General features: G+C 37.5%; 1 protein-coding gene across 14 annotated transcripts in view; it reads left to right on the forward strand.

The window, feature by feature from the left end:
• The window catches only part of NRXN3 (neurexin 3), a 1,564,009-nt gene that overhangs the window by 1,201,888 nt on the left and 350,022 nt on the right, over window positions 1-12,099 (forward strand). For all 14 annotated transcript variants that reach the window (XR_012379101.1, XM_073895668.1, XM_073895661.1 and 11 more), the window contains one exon: window positions 10,320-10,501. Coding sequence is in view for 13 of the 14 variants with exons in the window: in XM_073895668.1 (XP_073751769.1) it covers window positions 10,320-10,501 (182 nt within the window). In the remaining variant the exon portion in view is untranslated. The remainder of the gene's footprint in view (window positions 1-10,319; window positions 10,502-12,099) is intronic.

The following is a 12,099-nucleotide window of genomic DNA, read 5'->3' on the forward strand; positions in this document are numbered from 1 at the left end:
GAAATCATTAAGGATTTCTTTTTCAACAAGAACATGATCAGTTTTACTAGTGCTCCAATTTGAAATGTATATGAATCACTGAATGTGCTCCGTAGGTTAAATTTCTGGGTAACTTATCACTTAATCATCTCAGTCATCCTTTGCCAATATCTTTAACAAACACTTACGTGCCCCTTTGTGTTCCAGGCACTGTGATAGTTCCCAGGAGTTCTTTTTTTTTTTTTTTTTAAGATTTTATTTATTTATTTGAGAGAGAATGAGAAAGAGAGCATGAGAGGGGGGAGGGTCAGAGGGAGAAGCAGACTCCCCGCTGAGCAGGGAGCCCGATGCGGGACTCAATCCCGGGACTCCAGGATCATGACCTGAGCCGAAGGCGGTCGCTCAACCAACTGAGCCATCCAGGCGCCCCCCCAGGGGTTCTTTACTGTCAAAGACTTTTCTAGTTGTGAAAGAAAGAAAATTTCAACTCGCTTAGACTAAAAGTTAGCTATTAAGAATTTTCTATGAGACAAAGTTGCAACTTCATAACACAGGCCATTAAAACCAAGTCCTGAAGAGATTTTCTATGTGTGTCCAACTCTTGATTCAACAGTTTGACTTCACTCTTTGGGTCAGGGTTTATTTTTTTCCAAGTTTTTTCCTGTGGTAGGAAATGTGGCCATGGCAGCTGTGTGCTACTTACGATATAACTCTTATCATCAGAGAAATTGATGGAGTGTTCCTCTTCTTCCAGGTTACAAAAATAATAATAATAATTCAGTGAAATGCTCCAATTGGTCCACCTTGGGCTTATTTATCACACCTTAGCTAATCAGCTGTACGTAAGGGGCAAAATCTGTTAAAGACTTTTAAACAGTTTCCATTGAAATCACATGATTGGTATGGGATAAAAGAGTCATTTCTATATGAAAGGGCTTACTGTTGCAGGACAAAGGAGGAAGATGTACTTGGAATAGGGAATAATTAAATTCTACAGATACCAAACCTTAGGCATCTCTTCACTTTGAGGTGATCATCATAAAACAGAAAAACTAAATTATTTCTAGAATTCTGTATAGTGTACATGACAGCTATTTTGATCCTTATTGCCACTTTTTGAGATGAGAAGGTAAGAGAAGTATCATCAACTCTTAATAAAGGAGAAACTGAGGCATGGCGAAGCTAAATCATTGTTACAGAATAGGAGAGGGGACCATAATAGTTGAAACTTCTTCCTTTTGCTTAATTCTGACATGGGTTCTATGATTAAGGATCTGTATCTCATAGAAGTAAGATTCAAAACCCTTAGAAATATTAGCTAACTATTCCAGGAAATTCATGATTTATGAATTAGAGCCACAAATACACCAAAGTCATGTTTATAGTCCCTGGTTCCTTGAAAGTGTGAAGTCCATATAAATCCAGCATTTAAATCAAAGCGCTAGAAATAAGCAACTGCTCTTCATCTGTATTTCTTTTTCAGAGAATATTCAGTACTTAGAAATCCCTTGATTGCTCTTATTAGGGAAGGTATTTCAAAGCTGTGGAATAAAAAGAGGAAAAGGAAGCAGATGAATTCACTCTGAACCTCCCTTTTATTCTATATCCCATGAGATGTCATCAGAAGGAATGAGTTTCTAAAAAAATGCTACAGAAAAGTCTGATGAGTAATTATAAAATGATCAATTTTATTTTTCTTTTCATTCATTTATATTTTGCCTAGGGACAAATGTATATATGGTCTTTGCCCAGTGATATGTAAAATAGAATAAATGACATGGCTATTCTTAAATAGGTTGCATTGCTTTTCTACTGTATATTCTTGTTAGGTTAAATCTATTATGTATTCATATATATGTGTATGCATATATATGTATTCATATATGTATGTATGAATATTACTAAAAACAGTTTGACATGTGATTTAGGAACTGAGGGGTAACATAAAAAACAATTTGATGAAAGATAGGTGTGCTTTTCTTCTCTGAGCCTGCCAAAAATTCACCAAAGAAAAATTATTCAAACGTATTTGTGGTTAGCTTTTTTTTATAAATTGGAAGCTCTGTTCTCCACCTGGAAAGTGTTGTGAACCCTAATTGATGAGCATTTATAAAATATTTCCACACTGAGATGAAATGACAAAAAGCTGAGAAGGATTAATGGGCAGATACCTGAATGACAGTGTGAAGATCTGAAAGTATAGGTGAGCCAGGTTTTATTGATTAACTCAACAGCATTTATTTCCTGAGCATTCAGTGTTGATAGAGAGATAAATTAAACAGCCCTGTCCTCCAGGAGCTCATGGTACAGAAGAGTTCTGGATTTTCATTTTGTTTGACAATAAAACTTAATATTTATTTCCTCAAACCTGAACACTGTGCAATTTCCTAGGACTTACTTTGTTTTGCTATAAGAAACAAGCTTGGTTATGAAAGTTAATACTGGCTGTGAGATATTCTCTGAAATAAACCTCATATAGAGTCCACCCCTTCAGAATTTAGATTTTTAGGAGTCTGGTGTAATTAATGAAGAGCAGCCTATTGTCTGACTTTGCTTTATATACTTTGCAGAAAACAAGCTCATATTAAGCCACTGTCATTTAAAGAAAATAAAATGATCACCCCTATACTGTCATTTCTATCGTGAGAGCATTGAGTTTCCATCTTGTTTGTGGTTTTGTTTTGTTTTGCTTTGCTTTACTTTTGGGGCACATGTTAGGAAGCCATTGTCCTCATGTTCATTGCCATCTCTTTACTCAGGTACACAGGTAAAGGTAAAAGGTGAGCATGTTAGCGATACAGCTTGGCATAATGAAAAGGATGTAGGTTGTTAAGTTAGGTAGATCTCAATTAAATCCCCGATTCTACTAGATCTTAAACAAGTTATTTCACCTCAATCTACAGCTTCCCTCATCTTTAAAACTGGGAAAGTAACTGTTATGGGCTGAATTGTGTGTCCCCAAAATTCGTATGTTGAAGTTGTAACCTCTAGTATCTTAGAATGTCACTGTAATTAGAGATAGGGTCTCTAAAGAGGTATATAAATTAAAATGAGGTCTTTGCGAGTGGGGAGGGAGGCAGGATTGCTAATCCACTATGACCGGTGTCCTTTTAAGAAGAAATTATAGGGCGCCTGGGTGGCTTAGTTGGTTGGGCGACTGCCTTCAGCTCAGGTCATGATCCTGGAGTCCCAGGATCGAGTCCCACATCGGGCTCCCCGCTCAGCGGGGAGTCTGCTTCTCCCTCTGACCCTCTTCCCTCTCGTGCTCTCTGTCTCTCATTCTCTGTCTCTCAAATAAATAAATAAAATCTTAAAAAAAAAGAAGAAATTATACATGGGTAAAGAGAGGCGGCCATGTGATGACACAGGGAGAAAATAGCCATTTTTGAAAAAAATCAACCTTGCTAACACATTAATATCAGAATTCTAGACTCCAAACTTGTAGGAAATAAATTTCTTTTGTTCAAGCCACCCAGTTTGTGTTACCTTTTTATTTATTTATTTATTTATTTATTTATTTATTTTTAAAGATTTTATTTATTTATTTATTCATGAGCGATGAGGTGGGGGGAGAGAGAGAGAGAAGCAGGCTCCCAAGGAGCAGGGAGCCCGATGTGGGACTCGATCCCAGGACCCTGGGATCCTGACCTGAGCCAAAGGCAGACGCCCAACCATCTGAGCCACCCAGGCGCCCTGTGTTACCTTTTTATGGTAGCCCTAACAAACTAATACAGCAAAGATATCTAAAGTAAAAGGTATAGGAATTTGAAATATTGTATTATAGTGTATTATATAATAAATGATTCATACATATAGTTAGCAGAAGCATCAATATTAGTATTAACATTAGTATATAACTAGTACTGTTAAGCACAGAGATTTGTGAAAAAATTAATTGCCCCAAACAAACAACAACAGCAACAATAACAATGAGTTTTTGAAACTTCTTTTTTAAGCAAGGGGAATTTAAATGTATCCCTAGAAGCCTTATTTTTAGATCACCTTCAGTGGGGAAAACATTTGTAAGGTCTATCACTAATCAGTTTTTTCCCAGTGGAAGAGACCTGGAATATGATGAGTAAAAATAACTTTGTAAAAAAATCTTTGATGTAATGTGTTTCTAAAAATGTCATTATCTCTAAGACTCAGAAAATGTCATGTGTTTGTTAGCAGTCATGAATGTGCCCAGAAACTGATTTTATTTTACTCGGAATTTGGGGAAGTACAGGTGTGATGAGAAATCATAGCAGGAGGCCATCACAATTGTTGGTATCAGTTTTGGAAATAGCATAATTATTTGGCTCCTCTGAAGATCCCCTGGAAAATTCATGATAATATTCCCATGAAAAGGTCCAACCAAGCATCTTTGCCAAAATAGGGCTTGTACATGTAATCATCCATGAAGCATGGTTCTTTTTTATAATACTTACTACCAGAACTAAACAGTAACATACTTTTTTATTTCTAAAAAAAATAGGTTAATAGGTAGAATTTTATTGGTTTTGTATTTTTCTCCCACCAGCTTCTATGGAAGCTTTGACATTGGATACAATATATATAATTCACCCTGTGCACAAGTTTGAGTTCCAGTATCACCAAGCAGATTTTTGTACCAAACTGAACGAGTATTGGTTCTGCTAGGAAGTCTTTGACTTGCAGTTTTTCTTCCAGAATACTGGAATGTGCTCTGAAATGTTGCCTCTGTGTTTCCTGGCTTAATGCCCTTTGGTTTTAATCATTCTTCTTTCAAGAAAGAGGAAAAAATGGACCCAGTTTGAGGGAACCCTCATCTGCCTTAGCACTGTTTAAGAAATGGGGCTTGGCTCTCCCTGATTATATATTTGACTCTTAGGCGGTGTTGTCAGTTTCTCAGTTAGCTGAGCAGTAAATCTGATCATTTCTTTGCCAAAGATAAAGGATGTTCTTTAAAATAGATGAAATTTCTCTCCTAGCATTCAGTCCCTTCAGTTTTGCTTTATTTAAGGCTTCTTTATCATCAGTTTTGGTGTTTATTTCAAAAAATTCAGAGTCAACAAAATAGATCATAATAAACCATCCATTCAATAAATGCATTGCAGGACTGTTTGTAAAATCTGTATCACTTACTTTGTACTCCCTAGAGGCTTCCTCTGTAGTGCAGAGGTTTTGTTCATAGTTTCCTATCCACTATTCACTTCCTCCTTCTTGTGGAGCTCTTGGTCCCCATGGATTCCTTTTGGGAAGCTTCATGCTATGGGCCCACAGGACAGCTAGATGAGGGCAGAGTCAAGGAAGGGGCACACTGGTTCTACTCTCAGCTTCACCACTTAACACCAGGTCCAGTCACTTAATCTCCTGAGTCTTTATTTTCTGTTTTATTCTAACGAAAATGTTTACCATTGACACTTCAGTGGGTACTGGGGGTCTTCCCAGGCAGCAAATGAGATACTCCCAAAGAAAACAATCTGAAAACCATTCAGTGCTATGAACATAGAAGGTCCTGCTGTGATGAATACTCCCCAAAACAGCCAGGGGTGTGTGTAAGAGGAACCATAGAGCCAACTGAGTAAAAGAAATTGAGAAACTTTTTTTTTTTTTTCCAGACCATCAGTCATTTTGAGATCCTTGAGCTTTATGTCTCTATTTGCTAGGAGAGTTATGTGTCATTTCCGAGTCTTTCCATTTTGGTTTTGTTAGCTATCTGGTTAATTGATCTGAATAAAAGATAGTTTTAAGTCAGTAGCAATAACTGCATCTGCAGGTGTGATATATTTTGTCATTTATTTTCCGAAAGGATTTACCACTTCACAGTAAAGAACACAAATGTGGATAAAGTTGATGAAAGAGTAATACAATAGAAATAAGGAATGAGGGGCCTGAATAATAGAGGAAGACAGATATATTACCTTGGCATCATGAGATTTTATACTAAGTTCTCAGGCAATGTTCAAAGAGCACTGGAGGAGTTTGATTTCTTGTTTCTTACGCTGGTTTACTTATCAGATGGTTTGCACAGAAAGAATTATATTTATTTTATTACTTAATTTATTATTCTACGTGCTATATTTGTCCATGAGTAAATTATCTAGTTCTCTTTAAATTTAATTTTCTCAGGTCTCCCCTGGGAGATGCTTGCATTGTTCCATTTTAACACCAACCAAAAACTATTTCGGGGAAAGCTGATTTGCTTTGTTTTCTTTCTTTTTTAAAAAACATAAATAGACAACCAACATTATATTTAGATGAATTTCTGGAGCCTTTTATCTGTAATTATTTGATGGAAAAAATAATAAATTAATTCCAGGTAGTTTACTATGTTTTCTAACTAAACTTTCCTTACTTCTTACACACACATACACATATGTATGTATATATTATTTTTATATCGAATATAAATCCTAAATAGGTCTATGATTCTATTTTTATTGGTAATTGCCGAAAAGAAATAATATGCTACTTGGATATAAGAATAGAAAACAGTGTCATAATGGCAGGACCATGAGGTTAAGAAGTCAAAGCTGCAATAGTAATAATTATCCAAATGGTCTAAATAAGGACATGTTAAGTTGCCATCAATAATTATATTAAATTTTAGTAAAATAAGCAGTAATATGTGCCACAGGTTTAAGAACTATTTCTTGGGGAAATGTATGACCTGGAAAAAATTTTATCTTTTATTGTCCTTGAGAAACCATCGATCATCTATTTAATCAGTTTGTTGTATAACTACATAAAGCTATTCCCCAGGACTTCTTCATGATCTAAGTGGAGCCTGTCCTACCCTCTTCTTCCCCCCAACCAATTCCATACACAGAATACACCCCAAAACATACATATTCATACCCTAACATACCTGGCTCTGCCAAAATCACCATCAGCCCCATCACAGTAAATAGCTTGCCAATTAAAATACAATAAGCCAAACCCATTTTTTGGTGCTTTTGAGACAAAAGAAGTTGTGTGTTAAATAACATGTCAAATTTGTTGACTGTTTGAAAACGGTGTGTATACATATCTTGGTTAATGGTGACAGTGTGGAGATTTCATTCCTGAAATACTCTGTTGGTGGAACTCAGCAATCTCGGCGGCTTCCAAACTTGCAAATCCTGCAATGTTGAATGGTCAAAATGCCACCATAGCAGTTTTTCTTCAGTTGAATTGATCACTTTTTGCTAGCAAGCAGGAAATTCATCATTCTGATTGTTAATAACTGGAGTATGATCTTCGTACCAGCATACTTAGCACAGCGAGAAACCAACAGGCAGAGAAACTAGGCTCGGGGGAGCAAGCATGTGATGTGGTATTGCATGGCTTGGAAATGAAAATCTTTAATGGATTAAGGAGGGTTCTTACAGTTCTTAGGATGTGCCCCAAATGTTGATTTGTAATCCACATTTTAAAATAAGAAATTAACTTTTTAATTTGAAAATGTAAAGCAAAATAAGTCCATGTTCCCCCTAGGACTCTAGGCATTTTATATTAAAATAAACAGAAAGTGCACATGCAAGAAAGCAAAGCTAACTAAAGAGGGGGAAAAAATAACAGGTTTTCAGAATAGAAAGTTGTAAATATTAATTAACTTCCTTTAAAGCCAACATTGACTATGGGAGCATTCAGGGTCTTTATTTACCCTTACTAGGAAATTCGATACCAAGAATACATATTTTTAGATTTATTTCCACATGGCAGAATAAGCCAATATGCTAAGGACTTTGTACTTTTTTGCCCTTTTCATCTACAAAGTTAGAATTATCTAACATAGTGGCATCCTAAATTCAGAACAACAAAAGCAAGCAAAATAATTTTTAAGGCTGATTTTTGATCTACCTTGAGATTATTATAGTGAGGTTTTGTTCTTTGTTTATTTAAAAATTAAAGCGATGATGACCTCCTAACCACTATATATAAGAAATTGTATACTTACCTTTTAAAATGTTCTTCCTCTTTATATTCTTTATTGAGAATTACTGAACAGTCAGTGGATAAAAAATATGAACAGAATAGAAGGTTTGTAAATTTATTTGTATGGTTAGAAGGCCAGACTAGCTTTTGAAAATATGCCAGGTTTGGGGGCTATGGCTTTGTTTTCATTCCATTTTGGTCTTATAGGAACATGTGAAAAGAATAAAGTATAGTCAATTTTGCACCACTGGTATAGTTCATTGAATAATTTTATTAAGCTATAATTGGCATATGGTGAGGACAGGCTTTTGGAAGCAGGAGGGAAAGCTGGAGACTTAAAGAGGTGCCATTTATGTAAGTCAGGTGCTTGGGTCTCTATTTCCAAACATTGTTAACAAATGAAGTATCCCATAGAACTGTTGTGAAGATCCAGCTAATGAATTTGAAAAGGTTTATTTAAACTGTAAAACACCAGGCATAGGTGTTGCTGTTATCAACTGTGGACTTGCTCTTTTTGTAACAAAATGATAAAATTATTTCCTGATAGAGTATGGATTTATCATATTTATTTACATATGTAGCAGAATCCACTACATATTTAGGATAAAATAGGGTAAGATTTTATAAATTGCCACAAAATGTCACAGGCTGATTTGCATTTTTGGTGATTCTATACATTGATCACTGAGTAACCTTCAGTTTTCCAAATAAAGAATAAAGAGGGTGGTGATGACATATGTAATCATCTACAGGAAAGGGAATTATTTAAATTCTTCACAGATGGATAGATAGCAAGGGTAAATCATTATGTCCACATTTCTAAGTTTAGGAAGCATTAGGGTATCTGTGGATGGTGAGGAGCAGATATTGTTTTGCATATAGCATTAATCATAAACTTTCCATACCACAATCCCAAATTCTCCAGATGACTGTGGAGGTCTTTTCAGACACTATCCAAACAGGATTGAGACATTCATAAAAGGAAGATAATGTTATGCTACACGTAATATACAAACTGAGCATATTGGAAAGACTAGAATAGTGACCTTTCAAAAAGGACAAATTAGATTCTATCTGCCTCAGAGTATAATGTGGCTTAGTGCTTAAAATAAGGATGACATATGACATATACTCCTAATTCTAGCCTCATAGCAGTTGACTTTATTATTTCTAAATAAGCTGCATAACTCATTTTTTCTTCACACAACATAATTCAATCCGATATTCCCTGTAAACTAAATGTGAACCAGTGCTGGAGATTTTTAGTGAAGTTGAAGAAATCTGAATGCTTATCTAATGCTGCTTTAAAATAGTTTCAAGGGTTGGACCATGTTCAGTGGGAACACACAAGAAGATCTGCTGCCAAATATTCTTTGAACTTTGAGATGAGTAACATATGGAAGTACTCACTACGGGTAACATACATAAAGCCATAGAAACTACAATGATGTAGTCTGTTCTGGGTACCAAATCTAAATGCTTTCCTCCAAATTTAGATTTAAAAACTTATTTTTAAAAACAGACTTTTAAAACTTATGAGATGCAAATATTTTCTTTATTTTTCTTCCTGTTTGTTTTCTATGTATTTTTAAATTAATATATTCTTACTAATCCCTGGCTTTGTAAATAATAAGAGTGAAAAGATGGTAAATACTAAAAACACTGATAAATCCACTATTCATAAGTGGCAATACCACTTATGTTCCAAATTCATCACTGTGAGATTTTTTTTTCTGTGTCTTCTATATTCCCTTTTTGAAATTGAGTTTGGAAAACAGAGGGAAGCTGTTATATAATACCAGATAAATACCATCACTAGGGAAATAAATTAATTTTTAAAAGGCTTCTGGAATTAATTTTTATCACATATTTTACAGCAACATAATAGTGAAATAGGCCAATGCAGAACTTGGTTTTCTCAGGCTCTAGCCTTCTTTTCTGTGGGGGTGCTCGCAGGTCCAGGTGTGAAAAGAATGATGGCTTTGGACTTACACCTTACCTCTGGTGAGGCATTCCCGGAACTGCTCCCGGCCCCACAGGCCAGAATGTTCTGAGAGCTGAGGTGGGGGGGAACTAGTTTTCTATCTCGTGCCTGTCCTAGCCGAGATGGAAAATTAACTCTGCTGTTGAGGAAATCGGGAAAGTTGTCCATCACCACATACCCTCGCTCTCAGACAAGGCATGTTATTTGCCGTCTGCCATTATACGCAGGAACTGAAGATGTTCAGGATGTCTCTCGCTAACATCTGCTTTGTTATTAACTCATTTTGCCTGCATCTTTAATTTGGGGTGACAGCCGCCTTGCGAGACTTTGGATGCCATCCCTCTCAGTAAGCAAATAACGGCATGTGGGGGCCGTCTCCTCTCCGCGGTGGTCTGTGCAGAGGCTCCACAGCGTGCCTGCAGCTGGCGATGCACAGTACATGCCCTGATGGCTCCCTCTCTCCTTGCTTTCGCAGCTGGCGCTACGTACATCTTTGGGAAAAGCGGAGGCCTCATCCTCTACACCTGGCCGGCCAACGATCGGCCCAGCACACGCTCTGACCGCCTCGCCGTGGGCTTCAGCACCACCGTGAAGGATGGCATCTTGGTGCGCATCGACAGTGCTCCGGGCCTCGGTGACTTCCTCCAGCTTCACATAGTGAGTACCAGGCCTGGGCCTGGATTTCTTTGTCTTCCTGCTGGTGTGAGTCGGGGAGCCAGATTAACGCAGCGGAACATTCTAGATAGACTCGGCAAAGAGGCACATGATTATAAGAATTGCCTAGGTGTGTTGTAGCCGTATCCCAGGGCTAGCCCTGGTGTCAAGCCTCGTTTGTGCCCTTAGACGTGAACCTTGATCCCCATGGGGTACTTCGGGGATAAAAAATGAAAAACTCTTTCAGTCCAGACACCCAAACCACTCAGCTGTGTGGTTTGGCCTGTCATGCAACGTTTAGCAGACTGCCTACGTGTAAATAAGAGATTTACCTGGTACTTTGCCTTCACCTGTTGCAAGTAGCAAAGCCCACATGGGTGGTAATAACCTCCTATGCTAGGGGTCAGTAAAGTGTTTCTGTAAAGGGGCAGATGAGCAAGTATTTTGGGCTTTGCAGGTGATACAATCTCTGTCAGAGCCTCTCAGTTCTGCCATTATAATGTGAAAATGGCCATAGATAACATGTTTTTAATAAATGTGTGTGACTATATTCCAATAAAAAAAGGCAGGCTGCAGGCTCTACTTTGATGACCCCTACCCTAGGCTGCAAACTTCCTCATACAGGTGTAAAGAACATGTGATAAAAACCGAGGCCAGGGTGGGTGGGGCAAAAAGGAAACAGCACAATAACCCAGAATTGTTAGATTCATGTGTATTGTATATCCAACATTTTGTTTGTATATATAAGCCCAATAGGACTGCAACCTCAGTCACTGCAGGTTGTGAAGAACACAGTGCAATTCTAAGAAATTATAATGATTTGGAGGAAAAAATTACTTTGTTATGAGGATAGAAAATATTTTTATAGCAACAATTAACCCATTTTATCACCTGTGCAGTCTGCGGTTAGGAAAGTAGGCTAAAGAAGGATATGATTCTCATCCATAAGCACCAAAAGTGCAGCCACCAGGAGCAAAGAGAGCAATTGTTCTCATTAGTTAGCAATGACAAGGCCAGAAAGAATGGATTTAATTTGGAGCAATAAGAATTCAGTTTAAATAGCAGGGGGAAAAAGCAGTTAAGAGGAAAGATCAACTGGGGATTACCACCAACCTCCAAAAAGGAGGAAAAGGAACATTTTACTGGGCATCTTTGAATCTGAGTTTTGCTAATGTGCTGGTCTACTGAGGAAGGCAGAGAGTGGAATTTTATGGCTGGTCTCCAGAGTGGAGGTGGCTGGCTGGAACCACCAGCAGCCAGCTTAGCCTGCAAGCGCCACCCATCTCTAGCACCGGCTCTTCCAGTACGCCTTGGAAACAGGAGCAGCTTCAAGTGTAAGGCTTGAGCTGGAAGCCTGTCCGCCTCAGTGTGAGCCAAACCAGGCAAGAGTGCAGGGAAGGGCTGGTTAGGAATGATCACCTTCAAAATGTGAAAGAGGGGTCTTAACGAAGTTGTGAACCTTTATACTTTCTCAGATGCTTCAAGAACCATATGGTCCTATGAGCCTGAGCTTAAGCATTTTAGAAAGTCATGCCAAGGAGCATAGAGAAAAGCAGCCATAGTTTGTATGTTTTATCTTTATTTGGCCTCTAAAAACCACC

Source organism: Callorhinus ursinus, unplaced genomic scaffold (assembly GCF_003265705.2).
Source record: "Callorhinus ursinus isolate GAN/ISIS: 27379988/994484 unplaced genomic scaffold, GSC_fseal_2.0 scaffold8, whole genome shotgun sequence".
Taxonomy (NCBI): Eukaryota; Metazoa; Chordata; class Mammalia; order Carnivora; family Otariidae; genus Callorhinus; species Callorhinus ursinus.